Below are 27,100 nucleotides of genomic sequence, written 5' to 3'. Positions count from 1 at the left end.
AAAAGTACCACTGTGTATCCAGAAGCTGCAGCCCAAAACATACTTTTTGTCTCTTAATAGCTTTATCTTCTTTTGCCTATATTCTTTAATCATTCCCCAACTATACTTGGGCCACATGCACCTTTCTGTTCTTTGTACTTAATAAGATTTTTCTGATTTTAGGGCCTCTGAATCACTGTTACCTCTGCCTGGAATGTTTTCTTCCCCAGTTGTTTGCACTGTAGACTTTATCATTCAAGTCAGCCTAATTTTTATCTCGGACACTTTGTATAATATAATCACCCTGTTTAATTTTCCTCAGATAAAAAGTAGATTGACATCTTAGTTGGCCAGCCTACTGCTCACATTGGGGTATGAATTTCAAAGTATTTTACTAGGTTAGATTCACCCTTAACATATCAGGCCCTTGTTCTGAAAGGAATGGCCACAAACAATATATTAAATCCATTCTCTGAAATGATAATAAATTAAAATACTGAGATCAGATGGAAGTTACCCACTCCTGAATGAAGATACTCAGGACTGCAATGGCAGAAGTGAAATTAATAGCAGAATAGTATAAATGTAAGATCCTAATAAGTATTTTGTAACTATCAGCCTGAGAGATATGTCTTCCTTTTTTTTTTTAAATATTTTCTTTTTTTTTTTTTTTTTTTTTTTTTTTTTTAAAGAGAGTGAGAGGAGAGAGAGAGAGAGAGAATTTCCAACATTTATTTTTTAGTTCTCGGCGGACACAACATCTTTGTTGGTATGTGGTGCTGAGGATCGAACCCGGGCTGCACGCATGCCAGGCGAGCGCGCTACCGCTTGAGCCACATCCCCAGCCCCTTTTTTAAATATTTTCTAGTTGCCAGTGAATCCTTTCCTTTAAATGCAGTGCTGAGGATCGAACCCAGGGCCTCACATCTGCTAGGCAAGTGTTCCACCAGTGAGCCACAACTCCAGCCACTTCCTGGGGTTTTTACATCCACAGAAAATAGAGCTTTCAATTTGTCTTGAATCCCATGCCTACAAGTTCAGACTTTCTGTATTTTGGCTCACAAGTAGGGATATTTAGGTGAAGGCAACTAAATATGTCTAAAGTCCTAATTTCTGAATTAAAACTAGTTTTATTATTTGCAAACTAGTATAAATAAGACATAGAAATGGAAAATAAGAGTGATGAGGTAAAAAAAAGTCCAGTTATTGGAATAATAAAAATCAGTGTATAAATTATAAGTAGGCTTTTATTTTTAGTAAAAACATTGTTTAATAAAAAACTACATACTTAATAAAATGTTAAAAGCAGAAGTTAAAGGCATATTGAGGGAGAATTTTTTAAAATTTAATTTTAAATGAATTTATTTTACATATGAATGAACCCGAAAACTCAGAAATTTTGAAGTTTTTCTGGAAAATATAAAGTTGATTATATCTTCCATTAGAGAAGCAATGTTAAAATATGGGATCATCATGCAAGGATTCACATTCCAATAAATCACTGGTCTAGCCTCAGTCAAATGCAAAAAATACAATTCCTCTAAAAGAAAGTCTACACTAATTTAAAATAAGAGTCCTAGTTCTAAATGAGCATAAATATATGGAACATACACATTACAAAGGAACTTTGTGTACCACAAAGTACATATGTAAGAAAAAACTCATGACCTGAAATACTTAGAATTTTTGTCATCTTTAGAATTTCAAATGCTGCTACAGAAAATAAATGGAACAAGACTCAAAAAAGAAAAAAGGTATCCAAATATCTTAATACTTTTAAAACAGTATTTTAAATTAGTCTTTTAAGGTAGTTGTATTTTTTGTATTTATGACAGACTGAGGCTAGACCAGTGATTTATTGGACTGTGAATCCTAGAATAGAGTATGATCCCATATTTTAACATTGTTTCTCTACTGGAAAATATATTCAACCTTGTTTTAGAAATTGTAGTGATGAGAAATATCAAAATGATTTTCCACAACGGATATTTTAGCCTAGTAATCTGCAATCCAAAAGCCTTCTTAGTACGCGTTTATGTAGTAACTAAGAATATTTGCTCCAATTCTTATTTCATGTTATTTTAGGAATTACTTTGGATTTAATTCTTGCTTTGGTACTGATAGGGCTCAATGTGGTCTTTGTAGCACCTTCTTCTTTTGGGCACCAGTGAGGCCTTGCTTGCAGTCTTTGCTTCCCCCTGATTAAGCATTCCTGATACCACTGTTCCTGCTCCAGCTGCTGCTTCTGGTTTTCTAACTGGCTTCGAGCAGCCTTCAACTTCTTGGATATCTCGAGTAGCTGCAGTAATTCCTCCTGTAACTGTAGGTTCTCTTTGTAGACCCCACGGCAGAACTCAAAACTAGACTTCTGTGCTATGGACTCCAAGGTCTGTGCCTTAATAAATTTTTTTCTCTCTCCTGACTGCTTCTTGTATGGATCAGTCAGTTGCTTCTCCAGGAGTGCTTTTTGCTGGAGGAATTGCAAGTGTGCTTTCTGGTCCTTTAGTGGTGTTTCAGCTTTGATTTTCTCTTTCTCCTTTTCTAAGGACTCTATTCTCATGTCCTGTTTCTCTTTTATTTTTGAAATATTCTTTAAGGCCTTCAACTGCTCTTTTAAATTGGCTTGTGTCTTTTTCCCCTGCAGTTGTTGTGCTTTAAGGTCTGAAGTTTGCTTTGCATATTTGGAGGATAATTCTTGTCTTCTTTTTTCTATCGCCCCACATTTTTGAAAATACTCCTTCCAGAGGTCTTCATGTAGCTGTCTACAGTGCTTATTTTTCTGGGCTAGGTATTCCAGAAAGAATTTGCTGTCAGCTTCAACAAGTAACTTTTCCTTGTGTAGTGCTCTGCATTCCTCCAGTACCAGGTCCCTGTGGATTTGAACTTCTTCCATTTCCTTGTTTAGCTTCTTCAGTGCCAATACTGTCTTTCCTTTAACCCTTTTCTCCCACTTTGTTAGGTTGTCTGGTGTGAAAAATTTATGTAACATACTTAGATATGTTGATGTATGAGGACTCATGTGGGTCTCAGCAAACCTGAAGAACAAATGAGACATTTGTCAGTTCTTAGTGACAATTTAGGAAATAAAAATAAACAAAACCCCCACACAATTGTCCTTTATTCCTAAAAAAACAAACAAACAAACAAAAAAACTCTTCCAGCACCTACTGTATTCCAGACACTATGCAAGTTATGGAGGAAACAACTAAGTGTAGAGATCAGTAATGTAGCTTACAATCCTCAGAGATGTACTCCCTACAGTCCCGGGAGGTATTAGGTCAATTTTAAAAAGGAGAAAACAGGTTCAGGAGTGTAAGTGATTTGCCCAAGACTTAATGCTGTTAGCAAGTGGCAGAGCTTGGGTATGAAATACTGACCTTAGGAGTTACAGAACACTGTAGAAGCTACAAAGGGTCAAAGAAACAAACGGGTTGATGGGACTATGAATAATTTTCTCAGCTCTTTGATCATATTTCTCGTTTCCAAAGCCCTTCCGTGCAAACAAAGCTACCTCTCTGTATACCTACCTACCTGCTCCCGGAATCCAAGCGTTCACTAGGGCAACTATGTAATTCAGTGAGGGTGACTGCGGAAGATCGAGCGCTAGTGTCAAGGGTCCGGCGCGGCTGGAAGCTTTCATATAGTGGAGGTTCTCGTGATCGTTTCTTTCGGTAGTCAATGAGACTCTGCTGTACCCAGCAACTCCGGAGATCGCACACTGCCATACTTGTGGCTGGTACAGATATTAGCAGTTTAAGCACCTCAGGGGACAAATGAGGCCTAGCAGCCGCCCCTCTAGCAGTTTGGTATCCCGCTGCTTTGGGGCTGACAAAGAGGTGCTCGCTTCTCGTTTTCGAACACCGGGAGTCCTGCCCGTGAGATGCCATCTCCTCTAGCCCTCCTGGGACTAGGGCTGTGCCCCTCTCAGTTCCTACTCTACTACGTCAGTGCCCTCTTCCTGGCTACCTCCAGCCCTCCTCTAGTTTGTCCAACGTCCCCACCTCCCCGCCACTGTCACTAGTTGGCTCCAGCAGGGTCGGACGCACAGAACACGCTCCCGCGTTGGCCCAGCACCTCAGCCCTCGGTTTTCTGCGAATTGGATTCTTTGCACAATCGCAGTCTCGAACGTCGCGGAAGACTCTCTAGGAGGGCAGCGTCTCTATGGTGGGGTGGGCGGGGCCAGGGGAAAGATGGCGGCGCCCGTGGCAGCGGCGGATTCCGGGACTTCGGGAACTCCTAATCTCCCTGTGTGTCTGTTGGTGCTGGGAATGGCAGGTTCCGGAAAAACCACTTTTGTACAGGTGACATATATAGCACGGTCTTTGTAGGGGCGCACGCGAGGTTGCCTGTGGCGGGTGGAAGGCCAAGGAAAAAGGGAGGTCTCTGGATATTTGGAGGGTGCTGGCCCGTGGCTTTCAGGGGACTTCCTATCTACTCCACTTCTTTCTTCTGCGAAGTCTCAGACCCTAGCCTCCACCTGCGTATCTCAGTGCCTGATTAGTTCAGTTTATCATGTTTTAAATTGTCCTGCTCATAAAATTGCCAACATTTTGAAGGCCGGAGCTTATGAGTAGCTAGAGATTAATACACAGCTAGCACAGGTTTTCAGTGAAAAGTTGCCAAAGCATTATTTCTAGTGCACCTCATGTTCTAAGCAGTGAAAATGAAGTTGACAAGGTTCGTACTCTCATGTTGGTAACGTTTTCATGAAGAAGAAAACCGTAATGTGCATCCATAAGTGATCTAGAGCATGGGAGGCACTGTTCGATGGGGATAGGGTAGCATTTGAAATGAGAATTGAAGTTGTGGGGTGGACATAGCTTGTGGATATTTTAGGTAGAAGGAAATAGTGCCGAAGTTTTCAGGTAGAGTGGATAAAAGAGTGGAAGTTCTCTCTGGTTCCCCTTACCCCTTTCTTCATCTTCCTCCAACCCTCTGCGTATTTCTGCAGAGGCTTACGGGACACCTGCATAGGCAAAGCTGTCCACCTTACGTGATCAACTTGGACCCAGCTGTACACGAAGTCCCCTTTCCTGCCAATATTGGTGAGTAGATCGTCCCAAAACTTGTATGAAGTGCCTAAAAAAAAATTAAAAGCTTCCATCCTGAAAATCTCAGTGCCTTCAGCTTCCTTCCTTCCTTCCTTCCTTCCTTCCTTCCTTCCTTCCTTCCTTCCTTCCTTCCTTCCTTCCTTCCTTCCTTCCTTCCTTCCTCCCTCCCTCCCTCCCTTCCTTCCCCCCTTTCCCCCTTCCCCCCTTTCCCCCTTTCTCCTTTGACTTGATTTCCTTGAGTCCCTAAACAAACAAACAAACAAAAAATTTGTTTTGATACTAGGAATTGAACCCAGAGGTATTTTACTGCTAAACTATATCCCCAGCTCTTTATTTTGATACAGGGTCTTGCTAAGTTGCACAGGGCTTTGCTAAATTGTTTGGAGCTTGTGATCCTCCGTCTCAGCCTCCTGAGTTGCAGGGACAACAGGCTTGTGCCACTGTTCAGGGCTAGGCTTGTTCCTTATTCACATTTTTCTCTGTTTACTCCTTCCTCTTTCCTACATTTATTTGTGTCCTCACCATTCATCCTTATCCCTCCCTTCTTTCTAACCCTAGTGTGCCAGGTTATTGTAATTTGGGAAAGTGAAATGACACAAAGTCAGTCCATTGGAAAAAAAAATTCAGTTTAATAAACATCTATATCATAAACCTTTCAGTTGACTTTAGTACATAGACCTTTTCCACTTAGTTCCTTTTCTCAAAGTTTATCAGAGTGTACGAATTCTTTTGCTATTGTTCACTCACTAATCTGTAGGACCTTTTTTCCACTCCCAAAGTTACATGGGAAAATGTGTGTATATATGCATCTTTGCATTGTTCTGAGTAGAGGCTCCCAATATTCATCAGATTTTTAAGAGGAGTTTGTGACTATAAAAAAGATTAAGAATAGATGTTGGATGTGGTTGTGCACACCTTTGAACTCTGTGACTCAGGAGGCTGATGCAGGAGGATCACAGATTTGAGGCCAGCTTGGGCAATTTAGCAATAACCTTTCTCAAAATAAAAAATAAAAAGGGCTGGGTAAGTAGCTTAGTGTGGAACACCCCTGGATTCAAGCCCAGTACTAAAAAATAGAAAAAGAAAAAGAAAAAAAGAGAATGGGTGAGTGGTCCATTGTGATGATTCTTGATAAGATCCAGTAGTTCTGATTTTTAAGCTATTATTGTGTGATAAATCTAACGCTCTCCCTTCTGATGAAGCCAGAATTTGACAGGCTGGTAGGAGAGGGTCAGATCTGAGAACAGAGGAATTGAAATGTTAATTCCTTCAGAGCCCTTCCTCCACCCTATCTAGATAACCTACCCCTGCTCCAACCTGTTGCTAAAGTAATCTGTCCCAGGAATTGCCCTTCCCTACTGGGAGTTATAAATTTGTAAATTAATGTGTCCTGGGCTGTTCCATCTGCTTCTCTAGGTCATCCCACCTAGAGTATCTCTTGGGCCTAGTCACTTACTCTGGAAAGACAGAGATAAGGGAAAGAGAGCAGGAGAACAAAGGAAGTCTAGGACATATAAAAAAGGCAGAACTGCTTGGCTTCTTGGGAAGTGGGATACCAGTATACCAGCTATGGCCCTCCTCTCCCTCTTGGGAAAAGTCTGTGTTACCACTTTTTAAATAAACCTTGCATTATATGCTTGCCTTGGTGTGCTTCTCTAATATTTTACTTCAGCCTGTGAGGGAGCAGTGAGGCAACCAAGGTATCACTGTCACTTCTTAATCCTATTAAGCTTCTTGACCCCAAACATAACATATAGAGGAAAACTTTATATTAAAAAGCAGATATGATTTGGAGAAGAGTTGGGGAAAACATTTCTTATCTTCTCACTTAAAGGGTAGAATTTTAACAGTTGATGGGGGAAAACTATAGGCTGGTGGTTAGGTTTAGGTAGTTATTAGTGGGTTCATTTTTAAAAATCTTGTCTGTATTGTCTTTGTCACCAGGAGACGATTAATTATTACAAATGTTTTTTTCTTGACTTTAGCTTCTCTTTTTCTGAGCATAGGACTACTGATATTTAAATCGTATAACTTTTCACCTTGTTTAAGTCTGTCTCTACCATAACTTGAGAACTCCTAGGTAATGTTTTTCATGGGTTACTTGGCAGTTGTCTTTTGTAAGGAAAGAAACTAGGATAGAAGTAGAGAAATTAGAAAAAAAGAATGTGGAAGAAAAACTCAAAAGGTTAGTTTTAATTTCTTGCTGGTAGGGAAGGTGCTAATAGGGCAACTTTTGTCCTTTTATTTTATCTTCTTATGGTCTTCTTTTCTAATCACAGTTCGATGATCTTATCTTCAAAACTTAGAAAATATATGTGAAAAGTTACACAGATTCCAAGAGAGAAATTTTTTTTTCAGAAATGACTTGAGAGACCACATTCACTGTTTTTTTTGTATTAAGTTTCAATTAATTCTTTTCTTCCCCTCATTCAGATATTCGTGACACTGTGAAGTATAAAGAAGTCATGAAACAGTATCCTTTTCTGTGGCTACTATGGTGTTGACCCATTCCTGACTCCTTGCTATGTGTTTTATGGTTTTGAGAGTTTTTTTTACATTTTCTTGTTGAAATATATAAGTAAAAGCATTGATTGTTTCAAAGTCATTTATTTCCTTTCTTCGTCCCTCCCTCCCTCCCTTCTTTCCTTCCTTCCTTTTTGAATCCAGGGGCACTTAACCACTGAGCCACATCCCCAGCGTGCCCCCCCACCTTAATATTTATTTTTTAGTTGTAGTTGGGCACAATACCTTTATTTTATTTTATTTTGTTTTTTTTTTTAGTTTTTTATGTAGTGCTGAGGATCGACCCCAGGGCCTTGCACATGCTAGGTGAATGCTCTACTGCTGAGCCCCAGCCCCAGCCACTTTTTATATTTTATTTAGAGACAGGGTTTCACTAAGTTGCTTAGGGCCTCATTAAATTGCTGATGCTGGTTTTGAATCTGCAATCCTCCTGCCTTAGCCTCCTAAACCACTGGGATTACAGGCATGCTACTGCACCCAGATAAAGTAATTTTATTAGGAAGATGATTTTTAGGGTTTTTGTTGTTGCTGTTTGTTTTTTGCAATCAAACCCAGGACCTTTATGTGCTAGGCAAGCACTCTACCATTGAGTTATACTCTTAATCCCTAGGAGGATAGAAGATGAATAAAGGAGAGGTATTGTAGTTGATTAGAAATAACATTTAATCTTATGATTTCGGTTTTCTTTCCATCTCTGAAGACGACAGACTATTGTAATTAGAACAGAGAAAAATGAGGGGCTAGCTGGCACCTCCTTGGGTCCCACAAGGTGGTTTTGCCTTGGAGGAGAGATACATTCATTGATTACTATCTCTTCAGACTGGAAGGCTCAAAATGAGTATGTTTAGTGGAATTAATTCTTAGGACCTTGCTGTGTGAAATGTGCACTCTCCTTATAAGTAAGTCTAGGTAGGAAGATTAATTCTAATCATCTTGATTAGTTGCTTGATTAGTGAGGATCAGTGCAAGGAGTGTTATGGAGATGGTTTTAATGGCCAAAGCCAGTAGGCTGTCACTGCCTGATGGATATGTTTATTACATTTGGATCACTTTGCTTTCTTCATCTTTCCTGGCCATCCCTAAAGTGATAAATGAATGGGAAAACCTTGATAACAAATGTTTGCCTGTTAGACAAAGGTTATATGATCATCAAGGATTACTTTGCCAGCTTTAATTAATGGAACACTAATATAATGCTTCCTAGATAAATAATGCTCTGGTTATGAACTTCATAATCTAATCTGTGCAATTGAAATCCTCAACTGAGTGTCTAGATATGGCCTTGGGCCCAACGGTGGCATAGTGACCTCTCTCAATCTCTTTGCTACCAGATTTGATCAGGTATGTCTGTCTTTACATTTATAGACATTGCCGTATAAAAAAAAAATCCTGACTCTTACATGCCTTATCTTGATCACATTTCAGCAAACCTGGAACAGAGCAGCAAACCTGAACAGGAAAATAGAAAATAAGTTAGCGTTTTGGTAGACAGAGAATTAGACTATGAGAGAATGACCATATTGTGAGACAGTTCTCATTTAATATTTGTGACAGCCAGCAAAATAGATCTGACACCTGGGTTCTTTTCCTGATCTTATTGGCTTGTTGTATTACCCTGAAGATGAGATGAGGTCTGGGGAGTAGAATGGGCTACCAGGCATGGAATGGCAGATAATGATGCTTTTTACTTGTGACAGATGAGTTTTTTAATAATCATTAGGTTTTTTACTCTTATGAGATAGGCCATTGACATTTGACTACAGCCACCTACTATTGGTCTCAGATACTCAGGAAGCTGTGGCAGGAGAATTGCTTGAGCCTAAGAGTTTGGGGCTAGCCTGGGTAACACAGCAAAACTTTCTTTAAAATAAAAACTGTTTTTTTTGGACCAAAGTGCCACGATGTATAACTTGACTGTGACATGTCTATAATTAAGCCTCTTAGGTTCCTTGAGTTGTGCCCAGAATGTTGTAGTGCTGGTGATGTGGCTATGTTTCTTTGGCTCAGTGAATTTATTAGTTGGTGTCCTAAGAATGAGAACAGATTCAATAGGGATGTTTCCTATGAGGTGTGTCACCCTGGAATGGCATATGATTCTGTGTTGAAATCAGTTCCTGTTGTAATTGGTATGTCTTCCTTTTAGGTGATGAAATTTATTGAGAAGGCCCAGAACACATCTAAGTAAGTGATTTCAGTTGAACACCTATTTATTATCCTTTAGTTGACATATTTCGAGGCTTTTGAGAGGATCTGGGCTACCATCAAGCTCTGAATCTATCTTAAGATGAAGTCATTAAAAGAGGAGAAAAATAAAAAAGATCTTGGAATCCAAGAGAGGCACACTGCCCCTCTCTTCTCTAAGAGGACTCACTCCCTTAAGAGTGTTCCTTTTCCCTTTTCCTATCCCTTCAATAAATTCCTGCCTGTTACAAGTAAATAGGGCTGGGGATATGACTCAGTAGCTAAGCAGCCCTGGGTTCAATCATCCCTGATGCCAACAAAATAAAACAAAGGGCTGGGGATATAGCTCAGTTGGTAGAGTGCTTGTCTCATGTGCGTAAGTCCTTGGGTTCAATCTCAGCACCACAAACAAACAAAAAAATAGCTTTATTGGAATACAATTCACACATTACCTAATTCATCCATTTTCAAGTGTATAATGCAGTGACTTTTAGTACTCACAGAATTATGCAGCCCTCATCATACTCATGCCCTATATTGTGCATTTCTGTTTCTGCATCCTCACTCTCTCTCCCCAACAGTCTCCCATTCCCAAGCAACCAGATGGTTTCCCAAGAGATTTGCCTTCTGGTTTGAGTCTCTCATTATTAAGTGATGTGTTTCTGTAATTATCAATTTCCCCTCTGATCCTTTGCTGCACTTCATAGTCTTTTGCTCCTGTTCATGTAGCATGAATATTAGACATGGAACAAAGTCTGGAGGAGTGTGGTATGCCTTATTAGTTGAGGACTGTGGCAGGAAATTAAACTTCGTAGTGTACAAAGGTTATTCTAGTCTTGGATCACCAGATATCATTGGCTTTTAATTTTTATTTTATGTGACGGAATATCTTTTAGCAATGTGCAAGTACAACACTTTATTCATGGTCTTTCTTGGCGTAGATATGTCTTGATTGACACACCTGGGCAGATTGAGGTATTCACCTGGTCAGCTTCTGGGACAATCATCACCGAGGCCCTGGTGAGTATTATGGGTCTTGTTGATGAGAATAGCTAGAGGGCTAGACTGACTTAGCGTCTGTTTAATTGCCTGGGATTGTACTTGAGAAAATTGCAGAAGCTCTGAACGCTAAAATGGTTCTCCCTCACTGAGATAGGTAGAGAAAGAGCTCTCATGCCTATTCCCAGCCACTTGGGAAGATGAGACAGGAAGACAAGATGAGAGGATTGCAAGCGTGGGCAACTTAGTGGGACCCTGTCTCAAAAAATAAAGTGGGGATGTAGCTCAGTGGTAGAGCACCCCTGGGTTCTAGCTCTAGTAATGCCATAAGAAAAAAAATATATGGGAATAGGTCATGAACTCTTTGACCAAGCCTTTAATTATTTTGTGGCTTTAGGCATCCTCATTCCCAACAGTTGTCATCTATGTAATGGACACATCGAGAAGTACTAACCCAGTGACGTTTATGTCGAATATGCTGTATGCCTGCAGGTAACTGATTATTGGTGGGCATAGTGTTCCATGAAAGTACGCGGCCTCCTCTTCCCTTCTGCTTTTTTGTTTTTAAGTCCTGGTTGTTTACTCCTGAACTTGTGCTTATTTAGATTTTTCTGCTCAGTTGAGTGGCTGTGAATAGGGGCCAGGTCAGAGAAGAAAAAAGGTACATGTGCTATTGGCATTCTCTCTCAGCTCCTTCTTCCTCCCTTAATTTTTTCTGAAATAGGTGCTGTATCTGAAACTCACGGTAGTTGTTCCAAACTTTGTGGTAGTTGCTCCCAGTTGAATGAAATCCAATTCTGAATAGATATGAGCCTTTTGGTCTGAATTATGCTCTTGTGTTTTATAATAGGTACAGGGAAATGGTAGCATTAGGAGATACTATAAATGAAAAGGTTTTTCTATAATTCAGAGTGCACAGGTTTGCTGCAAATGTTGTACCATTAGGAGAGGAAGGATTTGCTCACTAGACTATGTCAGTGCATTAAGGCTGAGGAGCAAGGCAGACTGTTATGAAAACTTAGAGAATTAATTTTGGAACTACACAGAAGCCATCTACCAACATTTGTCCATCTGATATTGAGTAGAAATGTCCATTCTTGTTGAATGCTAGAAATCTTAGAATTGACAGCATTATTTCATTTTCAAACTAATTGTTTGAAATACAACCATTTGATTAGCCTAATTGTGATAATCTGTTCACAATGTATATGTAGATAAGAACAGCATAGGGACTAGGAATGTAACTCAGTGGTAGAGCACTGGGAAGTCCCTGGGTTCAATCCCCAGCACTACAAAAATAAGCAAACAAACAAGTAAATAAATAATAAAGATCTGCTCTTTCCATGTATTTTATTATTTGTACACCTTAAATATATATAATTTTAATTGTCAGTTATGCCTCAATAAAACTGGTAAAAATATTTAAAAATTTTTAATGTGTAATACAATATTTTTAAGTTTCTCCCTCAGCTTTGAGATATGAATAACAATTAAAAATTATATATATTTCATGGCATTGGAATTAAAGGAGACAATACATGTAAAAGTAAGCATAGGGCCTGGACCATAATAAGCTATTAATAAATGCACATTTGCTCCCCTGGAAACAAAAAAGACAATTATCTGGTAAACAATTAAAACCAGGATCAACAACAATGCATTACTACTCTGAGAGTGAGTGCCTTTGTTCGTGCGTGTATGTGTGTTGTTGACATTGCTGGTTGTTTACCTCTGCAAGAGACTATGTGAATGCCTTGTTTTTACGTCTGCATCCATTTTCTTTCTCTTTACGTAGTCCCAACAGACTGACACCAGGCAAGCAAGAATTTACGTGCTTTAATTCATTCTGTCTCAATGTTTGATTTTCAGCATCTTGTACAAAACCAAGCTGCCTTTCATTGTGGTTATGAACAAAGTAAGTGAATCTTCCATATTTTGATTTCAACATGTCTTTCATTAGAACCTTGTGGATTTTAGGTTTAGATGGGTGAAAGAAGGATTATTTAGGTCTTGGAGGACAGATTCAGGTTTCACTGAAACTGGGTCATAGGCATTTCTAGGAAATAGATTCAGTCAAATGGAATGAATGTTTATGATATTGGCTCTTATCCAGAGTGATTTTGGGATAGAGTAGCCCCTCAGAGCTGTGTAAATAAGGGAGATACAACCAATCTATTGAACGTAGCAGCTTGTTTTACTAGAAGAGGAAATGGGGAAGGCAAAGAAAGAAAATGCATGAATGATATGCTCTTGCGGTCACCACTTGATTGAAGAAATGATTTTGCCATTATCTAGTATATAACTTCATCTCTGGTTGCTAATTTGACTTCTTTCTGGTATAGACTGACATCATTGATCACAGCTTTGCAGTGGAATGGATGCAGGATTTTGAGGCTTTCCAAGATGCCTTGAATCAAGAAACTACATATGTCAGTAACCTGACCCGTTCAATGAGCCTGGTGTTAGATGAGTTTTACAGCTCACTCAGGGTAAATTTTTTACCTCTGGATCTTACTGACATTCTCTTCAGATTATCTCTAAACCTATAGAACTGTCTTTGAACCTAGCCTAGAAAAGAAGTTCATTACTTTCTGAAATGTAACTTTTAAAGCATTGTTCATTGAAAACTGGAAGTTGTAGGCTTGGGAAGTAGCTTAGTAGTAAGTAATTATCAGTAATTCTACTTATTCCCTAGTAGAATTCTTGCCTAGCATATGGATTCATGAGGCTCTGGGTTCGATCCACAACAAAACAAGACACAAAAAACTGTGGAGGTTTACAAGATAAATAAGAACCTACCTTCAGAAAGTTTTGGGTCTAGTTTAGGATAGAAGACTTTATATAGAATTAAAATATTGTAGTAGATGCCTTGGAAAGTTTAGCCTGATTCTTGTGAGGACAGATCAAAATGAGAGACTTTGGAGGGTATAGCAAGGATAAGATTTATGTAAGCTAAAGTGGGTGTTGATTGCAGAGTATGTTGATTGCCCAAGCAATCAATCAGTGGTTTGATTTGGTTTGGTAGGGAATAAATCATAAGTCCTGGTCCTTGTTATGACAATTTTATGATATTTGAATGAAATAGGGCAAAACCATTTAAAAGTATACAGTGGTTTCCTCAGTAGTTTTTATGATGCTTTTTGGCAGGTGGTGGGTGTCTCTGCTGTTGTGGGCACTGGCTTCGATGAACTCTTTGTGCAAATCACCAGTGCTGCAGAAGAATATGAAAGGTGAGAACAAAGGAAGGTTCTAATGACGACATCTTTTAAGTAACCCACAAATCTGATGATAGCAAGTTTTGCCAGGTAAAGCTTTTCATCATGTATGCAGTATGTTTGCCTTGCTTATGTGTACTGGACCTGACCATATACAAGTAACAAGTAACAAGTCTCCATTAACCTCTTTGAAAAATAGAGGTATAATATCTTCATTGTATTGGCTAATTAAGAGGCAGGGGTCGCCAGTCTTTTTCTGTAAAGAGTCAGTTAATAAATAATTTAGGCTTTGTGGGCAACTAAACACTTCTGCCATGGTAGGACAAAAGCATCCAGAGCTAGTTTATAAATGGTCAGTGCTGTCTTCATAGAAAACATTATTTATGAAGTCAGGCATTGGGCTGTGTTTGGCACTAAAGTCCCTGTGAGATTTATTTGAGAAAATATGTGTAAATCCTTAGCACAATTTTTGACACATACTAAGCACATTTCCTAATAAATGGTTGTTATAATTATTGTCATTGTTAATAGTTGAATTTCATTTACCTGAAAGAAAGGGAGTGGTCAGAGCACCTGTACACATAAGGCTGTGGCCTGATAGGCTGCTTGTTAGCATTCTCCTTTGGCTTCATATATTGTAATATACTGACAACCACATAACCACATTTTCAGTTTCAGACGTATTTTCATTTCAATCATCAGACAAGGGTGTGTATGTTACCAAAGCCTGAGGATAGACTCTTTTCTGTACCTTTCGTGTTGTGATTCAGGTACATCACTTTGTTATGCATTGAACTTCTCAAACAAAACAGGCCTGTCGTCTTTTACACATCTCACACATTTATCTCAAATAAATGTTAAGCTCCTCAGTCCTGATCTTCTCAGTGCTAAGCTTTGCAGCCCAGCAGTCAGGAGTTCATTTCTTTCCTCAGTTTTCAGCTTGGGGTAGTTACCTTGGCTTTAAATTCCAAGGGATAGACTCAATGACTTAAGACATGGTACATTGGATGTTCAGTGATGTCAGATCTTATGACAGAGTCATAGGAAAATACAAGTTATAGGGGTTGGGGCAGGCAGGTTGGATTATTAAACAAAGAAATTTAGAGTGTTTTTCTTTCCAGGGAGTATCGTCCTGAATATGAACGTTTGAAGAAATCGTTGGTAAGAAAAGATGCTGTTGTACATGCCTATAATCCCCAAGCTTGGGAGGCTGAGGCAGGAAAATTGAAAGTTCAAAGCCAGCTTAGTGAGGTCCTGTCTCAAAAAATAAAAAATGGGGGGGCTGGGGTTGTGGCTCAGGGATAGAGAGCACTAGCCTAGCATGTGCGAGGCACTGGGTTTGATCCTCAGCACCACATAAAAATAAATAAATAAAATAAAGGTATTGTGTCCAACTACAACTAAAAAAATTAAAAAAAAAAAATGGGGGGCTGAGATTGTGGCTCAGCGGTAGAGTGCTCCCTAGCATCTGTGAAGCACATAAACCTTAGCACCACATAAACATGAATAAATAAAATGAAGGTATTGTATCTAATTACAACTAAAAATAATAAATATTAAAAAAAATGGGCTGGAGATGGGGCTCAGTGGTTAAGCACCCCTGGATTTAATCCCTGGTACTGAAAAAAGAAAAAGTGTATTTTAGGGCCATTAAAAAAAAAAACAAAACTGAATCTGAGTGCCTTGGTACATACCTGTAGTCCCAGCTATTGGGGAGGCTGAGGCAGGAGGATTGCTCAAGCTCAGTAGTCTAGGCTAGCCTGGGCAGCATCTTTTTAAAAAACACAGAAAAAAAAAAAAAAACAACTTTAATCCTCCTGACATCAATGCCACTTTTTTTCGGGGGGCGGGTGGTGGTGCTATCCTGTGTCTCTTATTTAACTTATTTTTCCAACTTTATTGAGGTATAATTGACTAATAAAATTTCAGTGTATCTTTTAATCCTTGTTAGTCTTTTTTGGTTATGTTGGTTTTGTTTGAGACAGGGCTTCACCATGTTGCCCAGCTGGCTTTGAACTTTCAATCTTCCTGCCTCAAACTCCTGGGCTCAAGCAATTTTCTCATGTAGCTGGGACTATAGGTGTAGGCCACTGCATCAGGCTTTAAATACTTAAGTTGGTAAATTTGTGTTTGTTTGCAGAAAGTTCCCTTAATTATTTTTCTTTGTATTGGAATTTTTTAAAATGAGATTTTTCCTGTTGCACTACTAATAAGCTCTTCTTATGCCCCACCTCCATCCCTACTCCAACATAAATTTAAAGGCTACTTGTAGAATTTTGCCTTTGAAAAGAAAGGTGGCTCACAACTTCTAAATGGCCAAATATCCTGTCCTAAGAGACTACCTGGGGTCCTTCTTGCTAGGTCTACTAGGAGGTTCTTTGGATATGTTTTTGTATCTTAATTTCTGAATTCTCTATTCCAGCCTGAAGAATAACCTACTCTGAATTTATGCTATCCTCTGGGCTCACACTACTCAGTGTTTCTGTCCCTATGTCAGCCATCCCTATTTGCTTCTAGAATTGTATGATTTTTCTGTCCTCACTTAGAAGTCTGGCATCTAATTTGGCTCCTGTTGTGGTTTAGATTAGGTGTTCTGAAAAAGTGTGAGACAATGCAAGAAAGTTTAGAGGTGAAATGATTGGGTTAGGAAAGTTTTAACATAATCAGTGCATTGATTTGCTGATAGGGATTAACTGTAGGCAGGAAGGGTGTGGCTGGAGAGGGTGGGTCACTGAGGGCATACCTTGGGGATATATATTTTGTCCTTGTTGAGTGGAGCTCTCTGCTTCCTTGTTGTAATGGCCTAAGTAACTTTCCTACATCACACTCTTCCACCTTGGAGTTCTGCCTCACCTTGAGCCCAAAGAATGGAGTTGGCCTTCTGTGGACTAAGACCTCTGAAACTGTGAACCTCAAAATAAACATTTCCTCCTTAAAATTGTTCTTGTCAAAAAAAGAAAAAAAAATTGTTCTTGTCAGGTATTTTGGTCTCAGCAATAAGAAAGCTGACTATAACAGCTCCTTTTTAATTTCATTTTTTGGTGCTAGGGATTGAACTTCTTGTACATTAAGCATACACTTTGTCATTGAACTTCCACTCCAGCAGGGATCCTCTTTTAATGTGATGACATTTTCCCCTATGTATATAGGCCAGTGCACAGAGTGAACAGCAGAAAGAACAACTGGACCGCCTTCGGAAAGATATGGGCTCTGTAGCCTTGGACACAGGGACTGCCAAAGGTATCGGAAGAGCTCTTGGTATCAGAAGTAAAAGGAAAAAGGAGAGTGGACTAATTTTTTTTATTCTGCAGGAATATGCCTATGTGAGAGGGAGAAGGTGAAAAGGATGATGGAAGTATGGAGATAGTTATTTATTTACAAATGGCTTGGAAAGGCAAATACCTGAAAATTGTATTAGAAGCTATTCTAGATCTCTACCACTTATAGCACTTAAGAGTTTCTCCTTTAGGAAGTTGTTATTTCTTGATTTTGCTTTTCTTTGGCATGATAACTGATGTTTGCTGTGACTTTTTTTCCCCTACAATTTCAACCTCTTTTCCCAATTCTTTTTCAAGTTTTTCTTCTTTTTTTAAAAAAAATATTTTTATTAGTTATTGATGGACCTTTATTTATTTATTTATATGTGGTGCTGAGATTTGAACCCAATGCTTCACACATGCTAGATAATACTCTACCACTGAGCCCTAGCCCCTCCAGTTTTTCTTGATATAATTTTAGATTTATAGAAAAATCGCATGAATAATAAGTAATTGCCCTAATTCTTCAATCAGATTCCCAAAATGTAACGTTTACTACATAACTTTTTATTATATTTTCTCTGTGTGTATACATATAGCATTATATATATATAAAAACCTTTTCCTGAATCATTTAACTTACTCTTAAAGACGTGATGCTCTTACTTTAAATAGTATCTATTTCCTAAAAACAAGGGTACTATTTCATATAACATCAGCACAGTAAAAAAAAATTAGGAGATTAATATTGACACAATACTATTATTTCATATATAGACCTTATTTAGATGATGCCATTTTCTCTTTCAAGCAGGAGAAAATCCTATATGTGCATTGCAGTTAATTCTCATGTGCCTTAATCTTCTTTAATCTAGAACAGTTCCCTATTCTTTCTTGTATTTCATGACATTGACTTTTTTTTTCCAACATAAAGTATCAAATATAGGGCCTGATCCACACTAGGCAAGCACTCTATGGCTGAGCTACATTCTCAGCCCTGATAGTGATAGTATTTAAGTATATAGGACTGTTGTCTTATAGAATGTCCTTCAATTTGGGTTTATCTGGTATTTCTTAATGATATGATTAAGATGGTTAATTAATGGCAGAACCTTATAGTAGTGAAGTTGTGGGGTTTTAAATGTTTTTATTAGTGCATTATAGTTATACTTAATAATTAGTTTTATTTTTACATAATCATAAATGCATATAGTTTGCTCATTTTCAATCCATGGAAGTTGTGCTTTTTAATATATCATGTGAGGAGTCACCTGTTATTGTAGGAAGTAGAGTCTACCAGGTTTTCTCATCACTAAGCTATTATTTTTTCCTTTTTTTTTTTTTTTTTTAAAGAGAGAATTTTTTTTTAGTTTTCGGTGGACACAACATCTTTTTTTTTTTTTAAAGAGAGAGAATTTTTTTTAATTTTCATTTTTAGTTTTCGGTGGTCACAAATCTTTATTTTATTTTTATGTAGTGCTGAAGATCGAACCCAGAGCCTGGCGCATGCCAGGCAGGTGCTCTATCACTTGAGCCACATCCCCAGCCCAATTATTTTTTTCCTTTGTAATAATGCTTTGAGACTATGTAAGTACTCTTAATTTTCAAATGTTCACCCATTAGTTGTTTTTTTTCTTTTTTTAATATTTTTTAAATATTAAAATATTTTTTAGTTGTCAATGGACCTTTATTTTATTTATTGATATATGGTGCTGACAATCGAACCCAGTGCCTCACACATACAAGGATTAGTTTTAATATTACTGTCATCTGTGACATGTTGCAAGTACTTTGACTCTCTTTAACAATTATCTTTTGACTTTTTTTATGGTATTATTTTATCATGTAATAATTTTTTTCATGGTATTATTTTATTATGCAACAGTTTTTGTTTTGATTTGATGGAGTCAGATTTTTCTTTATTGTTTCTGGATTAAGTCCTAGTTAGGAAGTCTTTACTTAGTCTACACTAAAGGAAATTTATCCATGTTTATGGTAGTATTTAGATGGTTTCATTTTCTAAATTTGATTTCTTACTGGTGATGGTATGAAGCACACACCTCTGTGTTTTTTCATCAGTAGGTATATCTGCACTATTGATTTAAAAATCTACCTTTTTTTTTGGCCTGTGATTTGAGATGCTACTTGTATAATATGCTGAAGTGCAATGTGCTCTTGGCTGTTTCTGAACTCTATATTTTTTCCAATAGTTTATTTACTTATATACCTCTACCATATTGTTTTAACTATGTAGCAAGTTCCCCATGTATTTCCCTAGCTATTTATTATTTATTTATTTATTTTTCCGTAGGAACTTTAGCTTATGGAAACTTGCCTAGCTCCCTAAAAAAGTTTTTTTTTGTATTAGTATTGTATTATATTCATTATTTCAGCAAGAACTTACATTTATGTGATCTTGAGACTAGACCACCTAAGAACAAGAAATGTTTTCATATTTGACAGATCTATTTGTGTCTTTCAAGAATGTTTTAGTGGTTTTCTCAAGTATATGTTGGATATTTCTTGTTAAATTCATTTCAAAGGTTTTGTCTTCTTTGTTGCATTGAAAATAGGATTTTCTGAACCATTTTGTCCTCTATATGGTGTATGTTTGTATATAAGAAGGCTTTTGATTTCTGAATATTGGTCTTTTTGTCCTGCTACTTTTATTGGGTTTTTTGCTGTTTGAGTTAATTTTAGTTTTATCATTGACTCTTTGGGGGTTTCTAGGTTGGTGCTCAGCCACCTACCAACAAAAACTGCTGGACCAGGCACCCTCTGAGTGTGGTACAATGTGTTGAAGCTCAGTAGGATCAACTTGGGTTTTTTTTTTTTTTTTTTAAACATTATGCTCCATTTAACATTTATTTAGGTAATAAGTTGGATGTACTTTTATTTTTTCTTTGCACCAGCAATACTGGCATTTTTTCCCCCCTCTGGTATATATTTGTTAAAGCAGTGCAGTTTCTGTTTGTGAAAGTATTGGTTGATGTCTGGTAGAAAAAAAATCAAAGCTGGAAATTGGGCTTACCAGTTAACATGAACTCACCTGTGCCATCCTTTGCAAACACCTCAGAATCACGAATTTCTGTGTGTTAGGGGTCTTCAGAATCACTCCTGAGTACATGAAATGGCAAATGATACATTTGTGGCTACATAGGATCTGCTGTATTCAGCTAAGCTGTTCAAGATTAAGAGAGTTTCAGTGGGTCATTTGAGGAAAGTCACAGTATAATTGGATAACTCTCAATTGGGCACAAAATGAGCAATTTTTTAAAAAATGTTTTAGATGTTGATGGACCTTTATTTTATTTATTTATTTTTATGGGTGCTGAGAATGGAACCCAGTGCCTCACACATGATAGGCAAGCACTCTGCCACTGAACCACATCCCCAACCCCAAAATGAGCATTTTTTGTCAGCCCATCTTATCTTCTTTTCAGGACCATAGGCCCCTTGAGATTTGTGTCCCTCAATATTGCCGTCTTCAGCCACCCTTATTCCCTAGTTGAGCTCTTAAAAGCCTCATAGGCTCCTGAAGAGAGAATGATTCACCCCACAGGCTGAATCCCTGTCAACATACTTAATTAACTAGATTTTCTTCTGATTATTGGGGCTCAGCCCTTACTAGTTTCTCTGAGTAGGAAAGTTTACCTCTATCAGTATATTTGATTTTCCATTGTTTATTTTCCCTGCCTTTCTTGAATAATAGCTAGCTTCTCTTCTCTGTATCATTCTGCTCTGTATTTTCTTCAGACCCTCTCTGAACTTATATTCCACCAGGAGACTTCCTTAGCACTCCATACTTTCACCTTGAGTTATCAGCACTGGATCTGCTCACATGTCTTTAGCCTTCATAGGAAAAATCATTACCCTCATCCAAGCTGTGAGCTAGTGATAAAAAACACTGCTGCTCCTAGGAAAAGTGTCTTGGGTTTTCTTGAACTAAAAAAAATGGAACTCCTTGCACTCATGAAAGTACTTGGTGAATTAAACTACTATAGAAATGTTGAGTGTGGTTAACAGTACATTTAGGAGGAGCATAATCCTGCATTTATGTTTATCATGAACACTTTGATCTTATCATTATAATCAGTTACTGACTGGGCATGGTGGTGCATGCCTGTAATCCCAGTAGCTCAGAAGGTGAGTTCAAAGCCAGCCTCAGCAACTTAGTGAGGCCCTAAGTAACTCAGAAAGACCCTGTCTCCAAATAAAATATTTAAAGGGCTGGAGATGTGGCTTAGTGGTTAAGTGCCCCTGGATTCAATCCCTGGTACCAAAAAAAAAAAAAAAAAAAAATTATATATGTGTGCGTGTGTGTGTGTGTGTGTGTGTGTGTGTGTGTGTGTGTGTGTGTTACTGATTCAGAATCACCTTTCTTTTTTTAAAATTTTTTTATTATTATTATTATTTAATATATTAATTTTTATTTTTACGTGGTACTGAGGATCGAACCCAGGACCTCACACATGCTAGGTGAGCGCTCTACTACTGAGCCACAACTCCAGCCCCAAGAATCACCTTTTTGAAGAGACACATATACTTATCAGTAGGTGTTTTCACTCTAGAGAGCGGATCTCCTGTTTTGGACCCCTCTGATTTAATCCTGACTCGAGGAACCTTGGATGAAGAGGATGAGGAAGCTGACAGTGATACTGATGACATTGACCACAGAGGTAAGAAGTGGCTGAGGTGGCTCATGAAAAATAGCTGCATTGTTTGCTCAGGAGTTTCTCATTGTTAAAGAGAGGTTGCTAGTAAAGAGGGAAAGAGGAGACAGTAACGGATGCAGTACTAGCAAAGTTTCCTATATTAAGTGTAGGAAATTTTAGCTATTCCTACTGAATGGCTAAGATAGAGCTGACTTCATGCCTTTTATTTATGTTGTGTCTTCTTATCCTTATGTCCTAATTCAGTTTGAAGAATTCAGGATTTTGGCTAGGATTGTGGCTCAGTGGTACAGTGTTCACCTAGCATGCATGAGGCACTGTGTTCTTTCCTTAGCACCACATAAAATTAAAATAAAGAGGGCTGGGGTTGTAGCTCACTGGTAGAGTGCTTGCCTTGCAGGTGGAAGGCACTGGGTTCAATCCTCAGTACCACATAAAAATAAAATAAAGGTATTATGTCCATCTACAACTAAAAAAAAAATATTTTTAAAAAAGGTATTGTGTCTACCTAAAACTAAAAAAATAAATATTTTAAAAATAAACAAATTCAGGATTCCTTTTGGTTGCTATTAGTTTCTTTTGTTTGTGGTGGAAACCAGGACTTTGTACGTTCTAAGCACCTACTGTACTATATACCCAGCCCCACGTTTTAAGAATACATAAGAAAGTCTTAGCAGAGACCTGAACAGTCAAAAGTACTCTTAACAGTGAGCACAGAATGGGTCTGGAAGCCCAGTTCCACTTGGTATAGTTTTTAGGATTGTTAGCAGGATATAATTTGTTAAACAGCTCCAGGATGTAGGTCCTAGCTCCGACAAAGAGCAAACCTTTTTACTCTCAAACTGGGAGCTAACATGAACACTGCTTTAATAAATCAGATTTATTGAGATGGAACTTACAACCAGTAAAACTAATCCCTTTAAGTATACAGTTTGATGAGTTTTAGCAAACATTTGTCATACTATGATAATTAAGATACAGAGCACTTTTCTCTCTCCCAAAAGTCTTCTCATGGCCCCTTATATTTGGTCTCCTTCCCAAATACCTAGTTCCTGGCAACCACTGGCTAATTTCTGTTCCTATAATTTTCTTTTCCAGAACATTACATAAATGGAATCACAATAGTCAGTCTTTTGCAATAAATTTTTTCCACTTAGCATAATAAATTTGTGATCTTTTCATAATGCTGCATATATCAGTACAGCAGTATGTTCTTTATTTTATATATTTTTTTGATACCAGGAATTGAACCTAGGGGTGCTTAACCATTGAGCCTCATCCCCAGCCCTATTTTGTATGTTATTTTGACATAGAGTTCACTGATTTGCTGAGTGTCTCACCAAGTTGCTGAGCTTTGAACTCTCAGTCCTCCTGCGCTGCTGGGATTATAGGCATGTGCCACTGCATCCGGCTATGTTTGTTTATTTATTTATTTATTTTGCTGAGAAATATTCCATTATTTGAATTTACTACGATTTGTTTATCCATTTGGGCCAACTGGAGCTGTTATGAGGTGCAGCTGCTATAAATATTTTGCCACTAGGTGTGGTAGTGAACATTGGTAATCTCAACAATTCAGGAGGCTGAAGCAGAAGGATCCCAAGTTTGACGTTAGCCTCAGCAATTCAGTGAGATCCTCAGCAACTTAACCCTCTCTCAAAAATAAAAAATAAAAAGGATTGCAGGTGTAGCTCAGTGGCAAAGTGGATTCAATCCTTAGTATCAAAAAGAAAAACAAAACCAACCAACCAAACAAAACAAAACACCATTTTACAAATAGTGTTATGTGGACATGAAATACCTATGAAGTGAGACTTCATTTAGCCACTAATATATAAGGGAGCTCTTTTCCCCTTCCTCCTTATACTGAAGCTATACATTTTGGCAACATGGTAAGTAGAGAATGCTTCTGGGAGACATTTTCTTATTGTGAGAAGCGAGCACCTTAGTTTCTTAGAAATGAAGTATTGTTTTTAATGGGTAGATGACAGGAGCTCTGATCCACTAATCTACTCAGAGTTTTAAAAGAATCATCCTTCTTTTTCCCTTACAGTTACAGAGGAAAGTCACGAAGAGCCAGCATTTCAGAATTTTATGCAAGAATCAATGGCACAGTACTGGAAGAGAAACAACAAATAGGAGATTTTAGGAAATTTCAGTTGATTCTAGAAGTCCCAGATTCTGGGACTCCATATGAAGAAACTATTCTTATTGCTGATTCAGGACTAGGATGAAGAACAATTTTCTTCAGAATAGCAGAATTTTTCTTTTGAGAGAATCTTATGACTCAGAAGAAGTCAGGGAGATGATTCTTGGAGCTGGCAGGTAGATATGTCAAGTCTGCCTTGGCCTTTCACTTATATTTATGCAAGGAACGATATACTGACTGCTTTTGGAAGCTGACATGCCTTCAAGCCTAAGTTTTATCATTTGAACTTTTATACTTCTGCTGGTGATAGAATACAGAGAGAACTTATCCTGGCAACCACTTTAGATCTTAGCCTCTACTTCCCCAGCACCATGTCCTCAGCTTATAACCTGAGTTGTTCTTTTAGTAGAAAGGGAGAGGGGACACATAAGCTTGCCCAGGGTAGCAGCGGAGTCTCCTTGGCAAGTCAGTGTTGTTATGAAATATGTCTCACACTAGTAGCTCATTAGAGGACACCAAGTTTGTTGAAGAAAGTGGGCAGAACGTAAGATTTCTGAATAAGAATTCTCTTAAATGGTAACTTGGATAAAGAGTTTCTAATTATAACTTTATTCTAAGCCTGCCTGCCTGTCATGATTTCAAATTAGAAAATTATATAGTAACAAATAGATTCCCTTGTAATTGAGGCTTAAATTCACATGTCTAAACCTGCCTGTTAAGGTTGTGATATTTACTGAAGCTTCCCACATATGCATAAGTGGAAACCAGGTACAGAGTCAGGCCCTGTTTGTATTGACTTTGAAGTTAATGCAGAGTATCATTGGTGATTTATTGAAAGGCTATAGACTTTAGTCAGGTGCACATTCCATGCATAACAACCATTATAAGGGTTTGGCTGCTGACTCATTGGTTCTCAGAGCACAGTCTCTGGACCACAAGCATCAGAATCACTTGGGAAATTGTTAAAGGCATCTCAAAACCTACTGAATTTGAAGCTCTGGGAGTGGGGCCCAGCAACTTGTTAATAAGCCCTCCAAGTGATTCTGATGTACATGAGTTTGAGAAACACCTCTCCAATTCAAACAGCCTATGATAATTTCAGGCTGGGTGAATCAGGTACCAATCTTCATATGATTTACTTTATCAAAATAGCCTAATTTTAACATTCTAAACCAACAAAAGTTATTTTACCATTAACTACTAATTTCAATATTCTGTACTTAGCAGGAACCATTGATCTAAAAATTTGACTGGTTCTTTCAGGGGAAACCATTAATAATAAAAGTCTTGATTTTTCTCTGTAGTGCCTTTGATCACATTTTCTTCCTTAAAAACTAACCTATTTCCTCTAGGCTGTCAGCTCTATAAAGGCAAGGAGTGTCTTAATCATCTTTGTATCCCTTGCATAAGATCAACATATAACAGGTGCTCAATAAATGTTTGCTAAATGAATGAATCAAGTTCCCAGATGGCAATGTGATTAATAAACAAGGGGAAATGAAGTTAAGACTAGAACAGGAAGGCTTTAGTTGAGTGTGCTGACTTATAATTAGCAATAAATTATAAATTATTTAACAGTTAAAATATAAACACATTTTCTTGGCATTCACATCTTATTCTCTGCCTGGGACACTTAAGGCACTTAATATACTAATGAAAGCTGTATCTTAATTTTGGTCTCTTAAATGAGTGGTCTAAATTTTATAAGATTTATGTTCTGCATTAGATAACCAAAGCAGTTTATTTAACATGCTGGTATCCATGACCAAATTATTTGCTTTTATTCCTAATCACTTCAATGCTACATCATTGATAAATATAGGTTGAGACAGCAACCATATGTGTTGGATGAGTAATACCAGTAAAGTTGTTCAGATTTGATGTGAAGTTGAAAGGTATATATTATTTTTTTTCAAGGCTGCCCATCTATATTGGCAGAAGCACAATGTGTAAGTTTGGAACTCTGGCAAAGCAATTGACCACTGATGACCAAGCAGATAGAACAAAGAAAATAGGCAAAGTCAATCCTATTCAGCCAAGTTTGCTTCATTCACAAAGGAGAAAATGAAAGGAACAACTGGAAAATAAATGGTGAAAATACTGGGTTGGGTGTTGAGAGTCACAGCTGAAGGGGCCCCAGCAAACTTCTAGCTGCCAGCTGATTGGCTCCTCTGCGTTGATGCTCATTGGGCTGTTTCCCCGCCCTTTCAGACCACGCAGCTGCTCATTGGGGGACTTTTTTGGCTCCGCCCATGTGACCCAGCCAATCGGTCTCAAGAGCAGGAGGAGTTGGGGCATCAAGAGGCTTGTGGGAAGCTGGTGGTAGCAGTTGGGCTCTGAGGGAATTCCTGAAGAGCTCGTGTGGTGTGGCATGTGTTCTAAAAATAAAGTTCATTTCTGCTTGATAAGTGGCTCATGAATTGTGCCCAGCCAGACTGTGGCAGCTGGGGTTATGGCTCAGCTTGCCTAGCATGTGCCAGGCCCTGGGTTTGATCCTCAGCACCACATAAAAATAAATAAAATAAAGGTATTTAGTTCAACTACAACTAAAAAATAAATATAAAAAAAAGTCTTGAGTCAGTAGAAATATCAAAATAAAGGCAAAAAGGATGAGAATCGATGGAATAAATCTAGAGAATAGGAGGTGACATGATTGGGCTATTTGAATAAATAAAAACGCTGTTACATTACCACAGACCTCTGATTTTATAAAAGACTTCATAGACAGCAAAATCACTTTACAAAGATTAATGATAGATAAGTTTTGCTGTGTTTAGTTTCCTATGAGGAATTGGTACTGGATTCCCAATGACTTGAATCAAAAGAAAAAGTGACATCTGATATTGGCATACATTCCTGAGTCTATTCAAGTACAGTGTAATAAACATCTCAGTATTCCTCTGTGCAAGGTAGGTCAAAGTGGTATGAATCTTCTCAACTGTGCAATAGAAATGACTGCAGAGAAGCTAAGAAACATGTAGTTACATAGTAAAGACAAAAGTCGGGAACAGACTTGATATATATTACCATTGTGATCCATGTGTGAATGGTGGCTTTGTTGTTGACGAAAAC

At 38.0% G+C, this 27,100-nt stretch overlaps 2 protein-coding genes across 5 annotated transcripts; one reads left to right on the top strand and one right to left on the bottom strand.

Moving 5' to 3' along the window:
• Positions 1-1,376: 1,376 nt before the first annotated feature.
• Ccdc121 (coiled-coil domain containing 121) lies at positions 1,377-4,148 on the bottom strand. 4 transcript variants are annotated; one of them, XM_078029475.1, is made up of 2 exons: positions 4,054-4,148; positions 1,377-3,014 (listed from the first exon to the last, which is right to left on the bottom strand). In XM_078029475.1, exon 2 carries the CDS (start codon positions 2,996-2,998, stop codon positions 2,051-2,053), a length of 948 nt encoding a protein of 315 aa, XP_077885601.1. In that variant the 5' UTR covers positions 2,999-3,014; positions 4,054-4,148; the 3' UTR covers positions 1,377-2,050. The 4 variants fall into 4 exon arrangements, with proteins under 4 accessions (XP_077885601.1, XP_005322565.2, XP_040127452.1 ...); XM_005322508.5 differs by having other exon boundaries at positions 3,511-4,143; XM_040271518.2 differs by having other exon boundaries at positions 4,026-4,142.
• Positions 4,130-25,331, top strand: Gpn1 (GPN-loop GTPase 1). The gene is made up of 14 exons (XM_005322507.5): positions 4,130-4,281; positions 4,932-5,025; positions 7,465-7,504; positions 8,829-8,895; positions 9,698-9,735; positions 10,677-10,755; positions 11,132-11,226; positions 12,604-12,649; positions 13,077-13,223; positions 13,882-13,964; positions 15,071-15,110; positions 17,099-17,189; positions 21,778-21,885; positions 23,933-25,331. Exons 1-14 carry the CDS (start codon positions 4,171-4,173, stop codon positions 24,016-24,018), a joined length of 1,125 nt encoding a protein of 374 aa, XP_005322564.1. The 5' UTR covers positions 4,130-4,170; the 3' UTR covers positions 24,019-25,331.
• Positions 25,332-27,100: the final 1,769 nt, after the last annotated feature.

The sequence above is a fragment of the Ictidomys tridecemlineatus genome, chromosome 12, assembly GCF_052094955.1.
Source record: "Ictidomys tridecemlineatus isolate mIctTri1 chromosome 12, mIctTri1.hap1, whole genome shotgun sequence".
NCBI classification, from domain to species: Eukaryota; Metazoa; Chordata; class Mammalia; order Rodentia; family Sciuridae; genus Ictidomys; species Ictidomys tridecemlineatus.
The sequence above is the reverse complement of the archived record's forward strand: the minus strand, read 5'-3'. Positions and strand labels throughout refer to the sequence as shown.